Below are 19,292 nucleotides of genomic sequence, written 5' to 3' on the forward strand. Positions count from 1 at the left end.
CATATAGTTGCTAAAATGATACAAGGGAATGGTGTGGTTAAGAGAGTGTACTGGGTCGTTAAGCGTATAATACCCCTGGACTGAAAGGAGTGCTCGCTCTCAAGAGGAGAACATTTATAAAGTAAAGGGAGCACCTGAAATATTTGAGTTGAAATGTCTCCACTTTTCCCAGTTCAGAGATGGCAGTATCCCCCATGGATCTATATTTATATGGTGGTGCTCTCTGTGCCTGTCTAACATATTTCTGTGCCCTTCTTGCATATGGTTGTGCCCCCCTACCACCCACAGATATTATAATGCCCTTTTTGTTCCCATCCCAGAAACTGTAATGCCATATATGTCCTTGCTTCAGAAAGCACACCTCACTCTCTGTGCCACCCTTTGAGATGGCTTTGCCCACTATGTGCCCATTTAAGTCACAGCAGGGGCCTCTGTGCCCATTTCAATGATGGCAAGGCCCACTTTGTCCCCATATGATACTTTGGTGCTCCCTCTGTACCCCTACTGGATATGGCCTCTGTGCTCATACTGGATATGGCCATGCCCCTTATGTGTTAATCTTTAGGTGTAGCAAGGTCTCCTCTCTGCCATCTCACACATGACAATGCACCAGCAGGCCCACTGTGTTTTGGTTTTGCGATGTAGTGACCCGTTGTTTTCCTGTTATGGCTTTAATGGCTCTTGTGTTTTTCTGTTTCTCCACTCAGTCCTTTAATACGTACTTCAGTAACGAGCACAGCCGTCTGCTGACTCTCTGGAGGCAGGTGGTGGGTGTCCGCCGAAGCTTCAGCGAGATGAAGAGCCTGTCAGACAGGTCAGCATATAGAGGCGCTTGATCTGAGGGGCTAGAATGTGATGGACAGAACCTGAGGAACAGGATCACAGCGGTGCACTCTACTGCATCTCTTAAGACAGGCTTATTTTAAGTTTGGCCATGTTTACTAAAGGGATGTCACGTTTTAGTGCGCAAGTAACTAATAATAATTGGTGACGATTACATCAGGTTTTAAGTAGTGTTTAATGCTGGTTTCCTATTGCTTCTAATTGCCATAAAATGTGCTGTTTCTATTGGTCCTCAAACAGGAGTCTGCTGGTGGGGTGATGACTCTAGGTCTTGTGTGGGTGGCTTAGATCTACTAGGGATGGTGTCAAGGTTTACTGGGGGCCTGGTGGGAAACAGATTGGGACCCGGTGGTGGCGGATAGTCAGGGTTTTGTAGAAGATGTTTCAGGGTCTGGATGGTTAAGGGGCCGCGGTCAGGACCCATGTGGGCTATTACTCCAGACCTGATGTTGATAAATCTGAGTCTGTTCTGGGGGGCAGGTTACTATTGCTGGGGAGACTAGTCAAGATGGCGCGGGCGCGATAGGCTCGTGATCTACAGTGGAAGAGTTTTTGATCTGCGAGGTGGCTGGATCTGGGGAAGGAGTCAGAATATGTTTGGGTGGCAGTACTTTGTGTGGGCAGGGCAGGATCCTCCTGGGCATTTGCATGTTGAAAAATAAATGGTTTCCTCTGGGTAGAGTTACAAACACAGGGCTGCACTGTTCAGGCTCTGTACGTGCTAAGGGAATTTGTTTTCCCCACTCCTTCTCTTTGTGCTTAGGGACCTGTCGGAGATGCGCAATGAGCTTTCCAGGGCGTGCCGCACACTTCACGCCTCGTGTATACACGTGAGCAGTAACCAGCGTGCCACAGAGGGCAGTGCAGCAATGGCGGTGGAGCGGCAGGCACTCCATTTGGCACAGCTGGATGAGCAACTGAAGGACAAAGTACGGGAGATGATCCAGCTGCAGATGAAGAGTGACACTGACAAGGCAGAGCTCAATGCCAGGTGAGGAGCGGGCACGGCTGGGGTGAGAGGAGAGAAAATGAAACGGAAGTGGGATTCTGTGGGAAGTAAGTGGCTGGATAAAAGTACATGAGGTTTGCAGTTGGATGAACAACACATTTGTGCAGAGCCATTGAGTGACCCATTCACTAGTTACCCTGTTGAATGTAAAGGATAAGTGAGAACCGGGCATCTGGTGCATTGGAAAACGAGAGTGAGCCAGATATGTGAGGCAAGGTGTGTGTGTGTCCATCTTCAGTGTGATGGTGGAGAAGGCGGAAGATGACCAGGATTGCATGGAATAGGATTGTGAGCATAGACCAGGAAGGGTCTGCATGCAACATTAATACCAGTTAGCAAAACAAATGCTGCCATTTGAGAGGAAAGGAATGATTGAAGCGAAGGGTCATTGTTGAGTTGGTGGGTGGGGGCTTGTGGGGCAGCAAGGACGTGCACTCTGTGGGGCAGGAATGGAGAGCGGCTTGAGGCTGGCTGGGGTACTATGAGACTGGTCGCAGATGTCTGTTGTGGTTCTGATGGCTAGGAAGGCCCCTGGGACAACTAGGCCAGTCTAGAACTAGAAAGGCACAAAGAAATACATGAGTAAAGGGAGACTGAAGGTGGGAAGTCTGGTGTGCGACAGAATCATGGGATAACTTCTTAAAACTCATTAAACAACTTCATACGCTCCCCTGATCAGCCTGCTTCTGCCTGAATGGATTAATATATCCAAGGTCTCCCATGGTAGTGTACAAAGGCTTTAGGGTTTAGTCCTGTCCCAGGAGACCCTAATCCTTTTTCCCCATGAACCAGCCAGAGAGACTGAACACATTCCCTGGCTGATCAATGAGGCAGGCAGAATGTGAAACAGGAATGGCTCCGCTAGGCACTGAGCAGCTGTAGAAAGAAAAGCGAAGTTAAGGGTAATCGACACACAAACACAGAATCATTGCAGTACCCCCACCCTTAGAACAATGGACATACCTGATACTGGCATAGGTAAGTGGAGAAGAGAGGAAGGAAGGAACTCTGGACCGATGACACGAGGATGCCAAAAGGGGCAGGGAAGCCTATCATGAACGGCACCAGGGCACAAAATAAGACTGGTAGTGGTAGCCGTGGGGGGGGGGGAAGCTGTTGGAGTTCCACCAGAGTTCCAAGATGATAGCCTGACCAAGTTAAGGGTCCAGAGATCCAAGTCACCAAAAACACCAAGGGGTAATCCTCAAGAGTTCTCGAGGCAAGCAGTTCAAGTCCAAGAGCCAGCAATCCAGAGAACAAAAACCAGTTTGCCAAAATCCAAGGAAAATCCAGAGGCATTGCAAAATCCAAAAGCCAAGGTCTTAAGGTGCAGGAAATCAGGAGAAAGTTGGGAGTGTAAGAAGCCAAATGCCACAACAGCTGAGAAGCAACAAGGGTTGTTGCTGGTTCCTTAAATTGCGTGACTCACCACTTCTGGGCTGCAGCATCTTTGAATCACGTGAGGGCGATGTTGCCATGTGACCCCCCCCTCTCTTGCGCCGCCGAAGTGCCGGCCGCACAAACGTTGAGCGGTGTCGACCAGGTGCCATGGCAACCGCCAGCAGCGCTGCAAGGTGTAGAAGCGGTGCATTGTTCCCGGGGCTGTCAAGTAACGTTGCCGGGACGAGAAATTAGGTAAGTGTGTGACAAGTGCATACTTCCATGTCCCAGGCAATATGATAAATCTGTATTAATATTTCTTACAATGTTAGCTGGTTCGTTATAACTATGGGCCCATGAGGTAATTTTTGGTGCCGTCAGCAAAACAACCGTTATTAATCTAGATCAGTCACCATTTAATTCCATATAATACGGAACTTTAATGTACCATGCTCATGTAATAAAACCACAACTCAAAATATGTGTGGGGGCAGTGTGGTCTGATGTAAATTCAAAAAATCACATAAGGTGGAATGGGTCTGCAACCTTTGGCTCTCCAGATTTGTTGGACTACATCTCCCATCAACCCTAGCCAGTATAGTCAATGATGAGGTATCATGCAAGTTGTAGTCCAAAACATCTTACCAGCCACAGGTTTCAGATCCCTGTTGCCCCGTAAGCGAGCGTTGGTGAATCCAGCATTGCCTTGTTGTTCTTTAATGCCCTTTCGGAAGACCTTACCGACCACTTTCATTAATGGGAGAGAAGTTTGAGCTCATTACCGCTCCCCTGTAGGTCCTATATCAGGACAGTGCCACCCCTTATCAATCCTGGGGGTTACATCTGCATATTCGGATCCAAGAAGCTATCCCTATCCGCCGCCTTTAGTGATGTTACACAGTCTCCTGCTCATTCAAGTTCGGTCTCTTGGCTGCTCTGATCCAAATAGCAGTGGATTTGGTGCTGTCACCAGAGGATCAGTTACCAGGGTCAATGACGTATGACCCTGTCAGTGCACTTCTAAGGTCAAAGTACCACATGTAAAAGCAAAAAGCTTATTGAAAATGGCTATATACACTCAAGCAATTGACCGAGATATGATTTACTTAGCATCTTTGTCTACGAGTGGGTTATTCTTCGAAAATTGGTCTATAGACAGAGGAATACACAACTACCAAAAAGCGTTCCCCCATCCGAACACAGTAAGATTGTATCTGCTTTTTAAATTTAATAAATGTGATACAATGGAAGTGTTGGGAGCTAGACAGGGTATTACAAGAATGCTGAGGTTATGTCAACTATGTGGTAATGACAACATAGAAACGGCGTAATTGTGAAAGCCTAAACCAGTTGAGAAGTAACTATCTGAAGCGATATGATAGTTCATGTATGGTAGAAAATTTTGAGGTGATATGGCAGAATCTCCTTGATGGAAATGATATTAATCATATATATCATATGATGACATTTTATGAACTTAGTTTATCTATTTTAAGAGAATTGTCGGCTGGAATTTTATTCTAAGAGCTTAACTATAAATTGTATTAGCTTTTTAAAGATGCGTTTTTGTTTACAATGTATGATGATATGCTTGTAATATGTAAAGCCAGTGATGGCTGAGCACATATTTAATAAAAAAAACTGGTCAAAGTACGGCACAGCAAAGCGCGTACTCTCCCTAATGCAATGCACACTTATGCATGACGTTTATGCCTAATGGATAAAAGTAACACCACACACTGGCCTGTAGGTGTTTATGGCCAGATGTATTGGCTGCCAAGCCAAATCACAAAATAGCTGGAGTGCTGCAGTACGGAGGACTCGAGCACTGTGCCAAAGGGGACTGATTTACTTCACTAGAGGGTGTTGTGCTGCCTGTCCACCACACAGCAATGAGACTTTAAGGAAGTCCCTGGTGCCTCTTCCAACCATGCCTGTGCATTGCTGTGCCTCTGCTGTGCTCTAAAGAGACACCTCGTTCCCTAGATTACCTGCCCACACCGCCAAGATTGTTGAAAAATTGAGAAAGAAATGCTCCGACAGGCTGATGGTTAGATGTGTATGGAATAGGATGGGGGAACTAGAGGGGAATGGGCATGCAGATTGAATGGGGTTGCATGTGGTTCAGTACAAGTGTAAAACTGGTGCATGGTGGCTGGCTTGAACAATAAGCACGAGGGCCTATCCCGTTTTTTTATGCAAACAAGGTTTAGCAGGGCTTTGTGTGCTGTGGACCAACAGTGTTTGCGGATCAGTCGGATGGTCGTCGAAGGTAGCCTGGAGCAAGTTTTGTATTTGGTGTGGAGTTTTTGGTCTGTTTTATGGTCAGTCCCATTCCTGGTGCACATTGTATTGAGGACCGTGAACATTAGCACCAGTATATGGTCAGCAGAAGTAACGTGAGGGGGGTGGGGGAGAGAGTGTCTGGCATGGTCGTATGATTTTATGAAAATGTGAATTAGTGCTTTAGCCCATAGCCTATTTCTTTTTCTGCTTTCCTGTGTGATCATCAAATAACCTTATTGCGCGCGAGCATGAGAGAGTTCACTCAGCTGTTCATATTACCCTAAGCACTTTGCTCCATCTCTAGGATCGCAGAGACAACAGTGACAATTGAACGACTTAAGGCTCAGGATGCAGACAAGGAAAGGGCCCTGGAGACACTGAACCAGAAACTCGAGGAGCTGGTATGCCTGCGATCCCACGCCTGCTTGCGCATATTTTGGCTATGCAACACTCTGCTTGTTATCCCCTAAAGATTATTTATTTTCTTGCATTGGGCCCATTCTCATGCTTCTGGCCCGGCCTGAGCCATTCCCAATGGCTACTCTTTCACCGCCTGCTGGCATTTGCTTTTTGCTCCCCTTGGTCCCCATTTCCACCCCCACCCATTGGTGCGTACTTCTCCCCCTTCCCCTCTCTGTAGGTGGCTGTTTCTCACCCCCCCAACCCTGATGCCCATTTGTCCATCATCTCGCTGGTTCTCATTTCCTACCCACCATTGGCGGCCACTCCTCCCCCTGGTGTGTCTGTTTCACCCGTCAAATAGGTGCCCGTTTTCCCTCATCTTGCTACCTTTCCCCATCCTTCTACTCTCCTGTTGTTGCCTGCTCCGGCGCCCCACAATTCTTCCATTGGTGCTTGGTTCCCCCCCCCCCCGTCCCTGCTCTCTCCACGTGGTGCCTAGTTTCTCCCCCCACCCTCCACTTTGTACCTTGTTTCTTCCAACACCTTGGTACCTTGTTCCCTCCCCTTTGTGCCTGTTTGCCCCCCACCCTCCCATTGGTGTCTGCCCTCCCTCCCACCCTCCTTTTGGTGCCTGCCCAATTTGGCGACTGCACCCCCCACCCTCCCTTTGCCACCTGTCCACACACCCTCCCTTTGACGCCTGACCACACCCACCCCTATCTTCCCTTTGGGGTGTGCTCCCCCCACCCCCCATCTTCCCTTTGGCGTGTTGCCCCCCACTCGCCTTTGGTGTCTTCTGTTCCCCCACCCCACACCTTCCCTTTGGCGCCTGTCCCCACACCCTCCCTTTTTCCGCCTCACCACCACCCCCCCATCCTCCCTTTTGACGTGTGCCCCCCCCCACTCGCCTTTGGTGTCTTCTGTTCCCCCTCGCCACACCTTCCCTTTGGCGCCTGTCCCCACACCCTCCCTTTTTCCACCTCACCACCACCCCCCCCCCCCATCTTCCCTTTGGGGTGTGCTCCCCCATCTTCCCTTTGGCGTGTTGCCTCCCACTCGCCTTTGGTGTCTTCTGTTCCCCCACGCCACACCTTCCCTTTGTTGCCTGTCCCCACACCCTCCCTTTGGTGCCTCACAACCGCCCCCCCATCCTGAGTTTGGGGTGTGCCTCCCCCCCCCACTCGCCTTTGGTGTCTTCTGTTCCCCCTCGCCACACCTTCCCTTTGGCGCCTGTCCCCACACCCTCCCTTTTTCCTCCTCACCACCACCCCCCCATCTTCCCTTTGGGGTGTGCTCCCCCATCTTCCCTTTGGCGTGTTGCCCCCCACCCCACTCGCCTTTGGTGTCTTCTGTTCCCCCACGCCACACCTTCTCTTTGTTGCCTGTCCCCACACCCTCCCTTTGGTGCCTCACAACCGCCCCCCCATCCTGAGTTTGGGGTGTGCCTCCCCCCCCACTCGCCTTTGGTGTCTTCTGTTCCCCCACCCCACGCCTTCCCTTTGGTGTAGGTTGCAAGCTAGTCTATCCTGGCCACTATACCAGATGGGTTATTGGAGGCATTCCGTTCTCTTGCACGCTTGTATCCCTTTGAGCTGCTGCACGGTGGATTTCTCCCCTGCAGGGGGCGACCGCCCTAACACCTGTGCCCGTTGTGTGATTACAGGAAGCCACTCGGCTCCAGCAGCAGAATGCACTAGAAGCGGAAGAGATTGAAGCCCTGCGCTCTGAAGCAGACTTGCTCCAGCAGACTTTGCGAGACCTCGCCCAGGTGTGTGCATTGTATATTTTTAATGTTTCTTGCAGCACTAAAGTTAGAGATTCTGCCGCGACACGTGTGCCTCACACCTGAGTGTTGAAATGGTTCCATTGCTGGAAGAAGTGAGACATTTGTATTTGCCTCTTTAATATGTTTTACGTGTTCCTATGTAACAAAACCTCTTTTTACAGCATTCCCAGTGAAACACATTTCACTTTAAAACTCCCCTATCGATGGTTTGCAAGATTGGAATCCTCCCCTCTGTTTCAAATAGTTGGATAGTATATGCTTGAGCAGATGAATGGAGTTTCTCTTGATACGAGGACCTTTTCCAATTTCCTGGCAGGCTATGACCTGCCTGACCCCTCACTGACTCTTTCCTAGAAAGGCACTTTAGAGGCAACATCCAATAGGAAAATGCCCTTGTTTTGTTTCTCTGTAGGCAAGTTTGACTTTGTCATAGTTGCGCATCTGCAAAGCTAATTCACATACGTGTGCTTGCATCTATTTTGATGACGAAGAGCTCCAGATCTGCTCAAGTACATGCATTCCTGAATGGGTTGGAAAGCTGTTGCCGTCCCCAGGGTTCACAGATCATAGTACTGGCACATTCACAGGGATCGAAGTAATTATTTGATTAGCACAGGAGCTAAAAGCAGCTTCTGGGTATTTGATATCACGCATTGAGCAGGAGCAACCTCTGAGGAGCCAGCAGCGTGTCGCAAATTTAACACCTCTATGAGAAGCAAACTATTACCTTTTGTCCATTATATATGATTCATTATGCTTGAAATATCTTCCAAATGTGTCATAATGCTCATTTATACACATTTCCAAACACACACAGCTAATCCCGCAAAGGTATATTTGTATGGCACCAGTTGGCCTGAAGAGCCAAATGTAGCATCTGCTAGCTGTTGGTGTCAAGTTAACCAAGCTCTCTCCTAGGTTATGACCAGGAACTAAATAGAGTAAGGGTGTAGAAGTAGACGTGGGACGCAAAGGTGGCATGCTTGTTGGCATAAACCTTTATTTAACAAACAAATATGGGAGAATTCTGTCTGTGCCTATAACTGAGGGGTTTCCCTGCCTCAAACAAAACTAGGGATGATGTCAGAACGTCTGTTCTGCTCTCAAACCCGTCCCTTACTCTTGAAAAGAAAACTATAGAATAGGTTACACCCCGATTCCAGAAGGATGGTTCTCTCCCTCTGGATGGTTGTAGGCAGTTTGTGAATTATGGGGGAATATCTTCCTTCCCCTGGCCCATTCTAGGCTTTTCTGTTTAGTTCCACACAGTTGGGGGGAGGGTGTAGGGGGACTGTCCCTTCGTAGGCCTTTTCAGGCGAGACTTTACAGTTCCACAACGGTGGGGAAAATTAATGCCTCCCTTTCAAAAGTCTTTCTTAGGCTCTCTTTCAATAATGTCATTGATCTCTGGATTTTTACCAGAAAATGTATCTTTCCTCCTCTGGACCTCTCTTGACTTTTTCCAAAGGATATACCTTTCTTCCCTTGGTCTTCTCTTCTCATTATGTGGGTCCCAGACCCTTTTCTCAGGCGTATAGTGTCTCTTAGTTAGACACGGTTCACTATCCTGCTACGCATTGTCTCGCTTCTACAATTCTCTACAATACTAGCCCAGACACACCCCAGCAGTGGTCTAATCGCGACCGCTGGCGGGAACATTTATGTATACCACTCAGACACACTGAAGCCAGTTTGTGGATTGGGACCAGACAGTCCCAGCCCCCATCCTGCCACCAATCACACACTGCCTGCCAGTAGCCTGCCAAAAACTTCTGCTTTCCCGTGCACTGGAATTCCTTATAAGGATTTTTCTGGCCTCACTAAAGGATAAGTACACAATGGCCAAAGGACAAGCGAAAAACCATGTGGCCGTGTTTGGACGCTAGCCGCAGTTAGTAGTCAAACACAGTAAACACTGTAAGGCTAAAATGAAAAGCACAAAAAAATTGTCAAAAGTCACTGCTGCCACCAGCTTGTCCATTTAGCACACCTAGAGTAACCACAAATCCTATGAGTGGTAGTCTAGGGCAAAACAAAAAGTGTACCCCACTGTACTGCATTGTTAGATGCATTGTACAATAACAAAAAAGTGACCACCAGTGATAAGTTACTAAAAGTGGTAACAAAGTAACAAGACTAAGGGAAACAATGTTTCCCATTACTGACAGCCTGAAGGACATGTCAGTTTCCCCATAACAGTTGAGCACAAGACAGTGTAGTGAAGCTTAAGGCTTCACTGCACTGTAAAAAAAACAAGTCAGAATCAAAAATAAAAGCAAAACGTTTGGGGGTCCATAAAAATGGAAGGAAAGGTGCCATATGGAGAAATCTTTCCTAACACATAGCACGCGTCATTACATTTGGAATATGCTTGTCCAGTCCTGGTTTTGCATTAGCATTCTGGGACTATTCTTGGATTTACAAGGAGGCATTGAAACCGAGGAGAGGGCTGTATTAGGTGCTATTGGCCCACACTCGACGAGTCATGGAGCTGAGGCGAAGCTGAGGGTGCACACTAATAGTAAGGGATCATAGCACAAGCTATGCCCCTCCTCCCCTGGACTCTAATGCCATTATAACATGGAAAATCACAAAAACAGGTTAGAACAGGTTAACAACAAAAGAAAACTGTCAGTTATGGTGCTCAGAAAGTGTGGGCTGTTACCGGCCATGTCTGCACCCCCACTGTGGAGGTGAAAGCCATTCCAGAAGGTGTGTATGGCTTGTGCAGCCAATCTCCAGAGGGAAGAAAAAAAGTCCCACTTCCATTTCTGTGGCAGCGACCGGGATCGAAAGGAGAGCAGGGGACCAGTGCTCAAAGCTCTGGTCCTGCAGGTAAGTTGGGAGGCGGGGGGAGTCGGGAAGGGGGTTTGTTGGTTTTGGATGGTCCGGGGCATGGGGAGGCAACAGGATAGGCTCCATGTTGCCTCCCCACAGAAGAAAATAAAATGAAATGGCGCCTCCTGGTGAAGGGCCTCGGGTGGCTGGAACAGCGGGCGCACAAAGTATATTCTCGCACGCTGTTCCCACCATCTGATTGGCTAATGGCCCTTCCCCGGGTGCAAATGTTTGCTAAGGGAGACACAGATCATTGAGCTGGAAGGTTGAGAAAGAAGCGTCAAGCTTCGTAACAGTAGTTAATGCCCTCTGCTGACCAATTGTTTATAGTGACTTACCAACATTTCAGTTTTATAAGTTGGCATTGCAGAACATGTTGGCAGGCTGGAATGCATGTTATTGGCCTGCTAACAAACGAAGGGCCCGAGACCAAGACACATAACGAGTTGGGGGATGATAGCACGCGTTTCAGCCTAGTCAAGGTGGGCCATAATGCCATTATATTGTTGGCTAGACAATGCAGGAAATCCACTGCAAGCCTAGAATGCAAAGTAAAATGCAGAACTGGATGGGCATCTCTGGAATGCAATGAGTCATGGTGGAATGGCTACTTTTGGTGCTGTTATATTCTTGGATTTGACTTATCAGTTATCATGTAATTCAGCCCACAATGTTTCTATCATGAGTCTGCCGTTTTCATTAAAGAAGTCTTTAATTTCAGCTCTCGAAGAAAAAAAAGCATGCAAATTTGCTTCTGTTTTAAACTGACTCCCACAACATGTAAGTGCAACATGGATGAGAATTTGCAATGTGAGATAGGAATTCTAAATTCCACTACCTCCTTGCCGGGGTCTGAGTCGCCTTTGCGTCTTTCTTTCGTTTCTCCTTGGCCCCTTCTGCATCATGAGCTGCCATATCTCTGATATATATATTTCTTGAGGTAAAGTAAGGTGAAGTGGTCCAGTTAGCACCCTTCTGCCAGTAATGTTGGCTTCACTGATGTGGCTCTGTAATGGAAAAAGAGTGTGGGTGGGAGGTGTCCGTGGGATAGCGGGGAAGGCAGAAGTGGGAAGACTTTGGTGTTGTTAAGTGCAGGTCAGAAGCACCCGTTATCTGTGTCCTGGTCTGGGTTGTGCTGTGTTCGGGTGTGTGAGGTACCCTGGCCAGTGTTGGCCGTAAGGGTGCTGCCAGAGGTTTTGGGATAGCCATGGATTTATTGGAGTGGCATGGAGTGGGGTGTTGATGATAGTAAGCGTAAAGTGTGCTGGAGTATGCAGGTTGTCTGCTGGAATGTGCATGTGGTGCACAAACTTTGAAATATTTTGCATTGAGACATTAGTAAGGGAGGAAAGGGTGAGAAAAAATGAAGTAAGTGCCCAGGATTTTGTTGGGTGTGCTTGTGGCAAGCGTGCTTTATTTACAAAGCTAGTGTTTAGATGTAGAGTGTGAAAGAGAGGTGCCGGGGAGACTTGAGCGATGGAACCTGGTTGAGAGGGAGGTTGTTTTTGGCTAGTGATGCAGCCAGTGTCTCTGCTTGATAGCTTAATGGTGTAGCTAACCTCTCTCTTTGGTAGGTATATGAGGTTGTTTGGTCGTCTAGGCACTTATACGCTTCATGAGAAGAGATATTTGAAATCCGGCTATTCCTGTTGGGTTGTTCTAGGATTGTTGTGTATCCAATTTGCTTAGTTGAAGAGTGATGATTTGATCTAGTGGTTTGCTTCTATATGAACATGTTTGGTAGGGAGTTTCAAAGTTTGGTGGCCAGTATGGAGAAGGAACAAGGATTAGAGCAGCGCTACTCGACCCAGGTGTCCTAGAGCGTGTGTAATGCCAAAAAACCTTGTGAAGCAAGCTGGACCCTTTCTGTGGTAATTGTGGTGGGAAATGCACAGGGTTTTGAAGTGTTTTCTTTTTTTGATGCCAGTGTATCATGTGAAGTGCGAAGTGATATGTTGGAACCTTTTCATCTCCAAAACTGCAATGGCGGCTTGCCTCAACCAGCTACATATTAGGAAAATCATGCACCTCCATCTTTTCATCACCGCCAAGCATCTCTTAACTACTCTTGTCTTCTCTAAAGTAGACAACTGTAAGAGCATCCTCTTTGGTCTCCCCAACTATGCTTTCTGTTCTCTCTACAAGATCATTAACTTCGCTACAAGGACTATCTTTTAACTCCCTTACTTTTTACCTACTTCCTTGTCCCGTCACCAGGCTGATTGGCTGACTATGCAAAACAGGACCAGATTTAAATTTCTCCTCCTGGTTCTCAAATCTATCTACGTTAAGGCACCCCACTATCCTCCTCTATACAATGCTACAAGCCTTCTCTTAATTGCGGCTCTGCCTCCTCCCTACCCTTGTGGCACCTTGCCCTCCCTGTTCTTCCTCTTGCTTCTGTTTTTCTAACTTCTTGCTCCACTTGCACGAAATTCTCTTGCCCCGCACATTTGAGAAGCAGTCCACACCAATTTGTTCAAAGCCAAATTGAAAGCCTGTCTCTGAGTTATCTTCTTAACCTACCTCTTGTCTACCTTTTCGATAACAATTTTCCCTTGCATTTAGCTTGTCTTTGTGCCCTACTTTCTCTGCATCCACTCTAGTGCACATTTTGGTCACATCCCTAAAATAGCTGGCTGTACAACCTACCTGCACTTAAAATGGTCTAATTTTGGAAAAAGCAGCTTAAAGCAGCTTCTAAAAATAGCTTCTACTTGTGGTTCTAGCATGAGGTTACTACCCATTGTTGTTTTTCAGGTCTCCTTATCTTGGATGCCAGTACTGGGCATTTTTGATGGTCCAAGGTTTATCAGGTCGGGGAACAGCAGAGGTGCTTGATCGATTTTGCACTCTGTTGTGCAAGAGTTTAGTTTTAGTCTGTTTGTTGTCATGCATGCGTTTTTAGGTCTTGCGAGTTGTGTTATTTACCAGTTTGTTTATGATTTGGGTGCCATCTGCATAGTTGTAGCCCTTCAGGCAGCTAGGCTGATGAGTTCCAGTAGGGGCGTCAGGTTAATGTTGTACTGGAGAGGCGACTGTTTACAGTCTTGGGGAACTATGCAGTACCGACTGTGTGAATGGGCCCTGAAAGTGCCCATAATAGTGGTTCTGGTAGTGTTATGTGAGGTAGGTGGAAATCCAGAGTAGGACTAATCCTTTTATTCCAATGTTTCCCAATCTCTTTAGAAGCATATGTAAGGGTGCAGACATAAGAGACCGACGCAGGAGTGGCACGTTTGTTGGCATAAACCTTTTCTTCAAAAGGAAATGGGAAACACCTACCTAGTCCTATTACTAAGAGGGGTTTCCCTGCCTCAAACCAAATACTAAGAACTCTGTCAGGATGTCCGTAAAAAGTATAGAGTCCACCATCTTGTGTCGAAAACCTATTTCTGCGTCTTAAATTAGCAACTAAACTAGAAGAATGAATTAGAGTTTCAATGTTGGGGAAACAAAGTTCCAAACGTACCGAAACAAAGTTCCAATGTGTACAAAAACAAAGTTCCAAAGTAGCAAATTTCTCGGGTTCAAAAGAGCGCAAAGTTTCAACTCAAAATGTTGACACCAAGAGGATGGTTCCCTTCTCTTGGTCTCACTCATGTTTCTCACTCTGGTTACGAACACCAGGGAAGATGTCTCCCTTCCCCTGGCTTTCATTAGGCTTCTTACCGTGTTAAGAGTGCCTTCCTGCCTTCATGCAGTTCTGACAACACCAGGGAGGATGCTTCCCTTCCCCTGGCCTCTTCTTCACAACACCAGGGAGGACACTTTCCTTCCCCTTATCTCGTCTTCTCTTGTCTTGTCACCTTGCTTTCAAGTCTCTGGGGTACAGGTCCTAAACCTGTACGGTTCTTTTCTGGTAGTGTGGGAGACCTGGTTCACTATCCTGCCAAGTACTGCGACTATGAAGTTGACTGATGATGGTAATCTTCATTGGGTGTGGGTCCCAGACCTGTCTTCCTTGGTTTCTTTGGGGAGCTCAGAAAGGTTACTTTGCTTCCCTGAGTTGGCTGGGTCTTAGTATTCCGCTGCTCCCTTCTGCCCCTACCAACTGTCCCGGCGACCCATGTACCTTTTTAGGTTCTCTTCTGGTAGTCTTTAATCAATCTCAGGGTCTTTCTGCTTCGGTTTTGGGCTTCTGCTGTCCCCCCCCCTCCCTTCTACAGTGTGCTGCAGCAGCTCCGCAGCATGTGGTTCCCCTGGTTCCCCTAGGGAGGGTTAGGCTCTTTGTCAGGACCTTTGAAAAGGGATTCTCTTGCCGTCCCCTCATCCCCCAGTCCTTAACACTTTATTGGCGTACAAAGGTTCCCCTTTCTTCTGACATTCTCTGGTCCACAGCTTCTTCTGCTTGTATTATTAATATTATTATTATGGTATTTATTGAGCACGGACCTAGCTTTGAAAAGCAATGGAGAGGTATGCACCAATACAGACACATAACAGTGCTTTGCAGAGGTTTAAGGCATTACAGATGCATAACAGCCCTTTTCAATGATAACAACAGAACAGATATACAGCGGGAGGTAGGATATAGAGGGCGACAGAGGAGGGGAACAGCTGTACCGGGTGGCGGGGAGGAAAGGGGCGACGTGATGGCCTAGGTGTTGAGGAGGCTTGTACTTCTGCTTCAGCACAGCATCACTGCTCTTTGGTCCTCTAGGGTGGGCGTCATTCACACTTCATGAGTTTGTCTTCCCTTTTATACTGACTCTAGCCAATAGGACTTGGGAAAAGAATATACTGCCGAATGTTGTTCTTGCAGGTAATCCTCATTTCTCCCTCATCACAGTACTGATCCTTTCACTCCCTTGTGAGTCATTTGGGATCTTTGTCATCACAGTGGTGTGAAAGGGATCTTCACTTAACTTCTATTCTTCCTCATCCCAGTACTTTTTTTTAAAAAGGGACTGCGTTCTCATGAAGAGGGTCGCCCCCTAGTGAAAATGGAACGACATCCGTGGATTTGTCACACATCCATTTGTCACACATCCCATGGCTAACGGTATCAAAAGCTGCTGAAGTATCCAGAAGAAGGAGAGTACTGTCAAGGCTGCCATCCACACCATTGTTCTTTAGAATGTCCCATATTGAACACAAGGTGGATTCTGTGCCTCTCATTGGTCTAAAACCATGCAGTGTCTCATGAAGATGGTTATTTGATTCAATCAAATCCTGGCTGCATATGACTTTCCCCAGGATTTTCCTGAAGAAAGGAGTGTTTCAGATTGGGAGATAGTTTACAGAGACGTGTGGGTCTGATGTTTGTTTTTTGAAGAGCAGCCTGATGTAGGCTGATTTTCAAAGTATAGGGATAGGTCTGTGGGCAATTTAGTTTTTGAGGAAAGATAAAAATGCAGTCAGAATTTCTGGATGTTTCATGATGATTTTAAGTAGTTTAGGGGGACAGTGATCTTTGCACGAGTCAATGGTATTGAGAAAGGCATGCAGCGAGAAGGCGGGCGGATTGTGGTTAACAATAGCAATGTGGATCCCAGAGATGATGTCTCCTTGGTTGTGTTTGAAAGTGGTGCTCCTTTATCATCCAGTGTTGCTGATGGCTCAAGACTCATTCCTAGTCTCAGATGCGGTCTCTCTCGCTCTCGTGCTCTCTCTCTCTCGCTCTCGCTCTCTCTCTTTGTCTCTCTCTCTCTCTCTCTCTCTTTTCCTCCCTCTCTCTCTCTCTCTCTCTTTTCCTCCCTCTTGCTCGCTCTCTCTCTTTTCCTCTCTCTCTTTCTCTCTTTTCCTCTCTCTCTCTCTCTCTCTCTCTCTCTCTCTCTCTCTCTCTCTTTCTCTCTTGCTCTCTTTTCCTCTCTTTTCTGCTCTCTCTCGCTCTCTTTTCCCTTTTCCTCTCTCTTCTCTCCTCTCCTCCACCCTGACCCCAAGTTAGTAGATGCAGAAGGTAGGCCACTACTGTCTGGTTGCATCTTCTGCTAGTGGTGAGGACCTAAAGGCTTAACACTTTATCTCACTAGACTCCATCCCATCAGGGACTTGACTGTTCCTGCACTATACAGTGGATAGTGTTCTTGTTAGTACAGTTTTTCTGAAGTGCTACCAACGTCTTCAAAACCATTCAACTGAGGCAGTACAAGACTCCACTATAAGATAAGGCTGTACCACCTGAGTACATGGTAGCGTAGATGGAGCAGCCAGGCTTATCTGGGGGAGAAAGGGCTGTACAATCAGTACAAATTAAATTGTAATACAAATGATCCAAAGAAACACTATGTATGTAAAAATAAAGGATTTATTTAAATATAAGTAGGGCCGGATAAATCTAGGAGGTAAATAAGTACTAACACATTAAATGAAATCACAATTATAAAAACACAACACTATACTTGAAAGTACACAGACTAAAGTATAGACCTTATTTGGAACACCTAACAGTAGTTCTAGGCAAGTCCAAACCTTTTCATACACATTCAGTATAGGTCACACCTATTCTTGGGAAGTAAAAATCAATGGTTACCTTTCACAATTACATTCAGTAATGCAAGGGCAGTAGACCCTGCCAGTTGCACCATGACTCTCAGTAACAAATCACATAAGCAGTCAACTGGACAGTATACTTTTTGTGAATAGTGGGACACTTATTCAGGGTGCAGTAAAAACCTATAACTCATTTTGTGATAACACACAGTTATACTAGGTGAGTAAAGCCTAAGGATGTAATATTCAATTACAGATGCTTTTGAGATAAGTGAAACACATAAAGAGATAAGCAGTAACTATGGTAACTTATTTTTGGATGGTCTCAGCTAACTCAAGGTAAGTAAAACCCACATACTTGTTCACTCTCACAACCACAGACTCTGGGGTAGATAGCAGAGGGAGAGTTAAACCCAATGTTACACTTTACTGAATGACTCAGTTATTCTAGTTAGGCAACAACCTAATGCAGACTTATTTCGGACATGCTAGCAGCAAGTCAGGGGAAGCAAGACCCAGTTGGCCGACACTCATACAATTTTTCTCAAAGGACTAATCTGGTGATACAAACAGTTGGAAGACACTCATACAAATATCCTGCAGGAATAATCTGGTGAAACCAACACTTTACTTTTGGAAAGAGGCACAACCTAATCACAGGAGAGTAAAATACCTTCAAATCTACTTTCTATTCGAATGGCAAAGCAGTTTCTAAGGAAGTAAATATGTTAATCATACTTTTAAGAATAGTGCATCACACATTCAAGAGAATTAAGAATGTTTGTAACTGTTCACTCTTAGAGTTACAGTTGCCAACCAACTCTTTACAAGTAAGTAACCTTTAAACACGTATTATCTTTTCTAGGCAGAAGTCCCAATCTCTTCAAATGTCTTTCCCTGGTTCTTGGAGCATGAGTGCTCTCAGTGGCAGAAAGGGGGTCACTAGGACTAGTGACCAGCAGACAATGTCAGAATAGGTTCTTTGGTAGCAAAAGTGAGAGTTCCTTAGGAAAACTGGGCAAACAGGTGAGCACTTTACTTCTAGGGTTAGAAGAGGGTCCAGGAGCTTTGCAGAAGGCACCCTAGCAGGATTCTAGCAGTGGGACTAGGTGCACTGAATGAGAGGCGTCCCAACACAGAAAACAACCCACAGCTACACATAAATCCTAACAGGCTTCAGGAGTACATACCCAAGCCAACACAGTACCTCAGCATTGAAGAAGATTTTGCAGCAGGAGGAATTCAGGATCTGCAGCCAAATACCCGGTCAGTGGATTCCTTGTCGTGTTGACTGAAAACAAGACTTCAGAAGGAACTTTCTAGCAGGGATCGATGTAGAAGGCTCTAGGCAAAGTTTCCCTCGCGGCTGAATGCAGTTCTGCGGATTTGGCGCCCTTTAAAGGATCACAGAAAACAACAGAAAATCGCGGTTGAATTCTCGTCGTTTCAAAGGTCCCGCAGTCTGTTGAGGGGACTTTTCAGACTTGATTCTTATCTCTGGAGATCCGCCAGGATGCCCATGAAGTTTCAATGAGATTCAGAATTTGGAAGACCATGCATCGCACAGTGGCTCGAGGTCCCATGGTTTTATGATATTGCAGCAACGCAAGGTCTCAGCAACGCGTGGGATGACTCAAAATGCAGGTATTCTTGAGTCTAGTTGGTTGCAATTTTGGCAGTCGCCAGGTCGATTGGAAGGAAGGGCTGCAGCAGGCTCAGGTTACACAGCAGGCTTTCCGGTTGCTGGAAATCGTCACCGACACTTTCCCTTCATCATCCTCTTCGGTTTAAGTTCCAGTGATCGACTACTTTTCAGCTTCCAGGTTCGCCGCATTTATCAGGAATTACAACACAGCCTCTTCATTCTCTCCCTGCATTTTACCAGAAGGGGCGGTCTGGTTGTCCAATCAGGACAGCCAGCCCCACACTGGGATTTGTCCCCATTAGGCAAGGCGTAAGTCAAGGGCTGTGGAGTTTTGCACTCCTCCCTCCCTTCGCTTCCTGTCCTCACAGACAGACTGGAGCCTGGGCGCAGAGTCCAGGAGACTCCTGCTGAAGATAAAAATCACACAAAGAAATTTCCCACCATGGACGTCAGTGGAAGGAACAAGAAACGACAAGAAACACTAAGTGGTGAAAAAAAGAAGACGGGCCATTATGGTAAAATGAGCACCCTTAGGTGCCTTTACTGCAGCTGTGATCACAGCCCGCGGTAAAGGTGCACTAAATTAGCAAGGTATCAATGCCACCAGCCATTGAAGGTAAGCTCGTCCCTGTAACAGAATTGTTAGTTTTAGTGTGAAAGGGGATACG

The 19,292-nt window shown here is 46.7% G+C and overlaps 1 protein-coding gene across 6 annotated transcripts in view; it reads left to right on the top strand.

Annotated features, from left to right (window-relative positions):
• Nucleotides 1-19,292, top strand: part of CROCC (ciliary rootlet coiled-coil, rootletin) — a 644,212-nt gene that overhangs the window by 210,323 nt on the left and 414,597 nt on the right. For all 6 annotated transcript variants that reach the window (XM_069611116.1, XM_069611117.1, XM_069611118.1 and 3 more), the window contains 4 exons: nt 708-814; nt 1,607-1,834; nt 5,823-5,919; nt 7,584-7,688. In XM_069611116.1, coding sequence (XP_069467217.1) covers nt 708-814; nt 1,607-1,834; nt 5,823-5,919; nt 7,584-7,688 — 537 coding nt within the window. The remainder of the gene's footprint in view (nt 1-707; nt 815-1,606; nt 1,835-5,822; nt 5,920-7,583; nt 7,689-19,292) is intronic.

This window comes from Ambystoma mexicanum, chromosome 8 (genome assembly GCF_040938575.1).
Source record: "Ambystoma mexicanum isolate Mex_15411 chromosome 8, UKY_AmexF1_1, whole genome shotgun sequence".
NCBI classification, from domain to species: Eukaryota; Metazoa; Chordata; class Amphibia; order Caudata; family Ambystomatidae; genus Ambystoma; species Ambystoma mexicanum.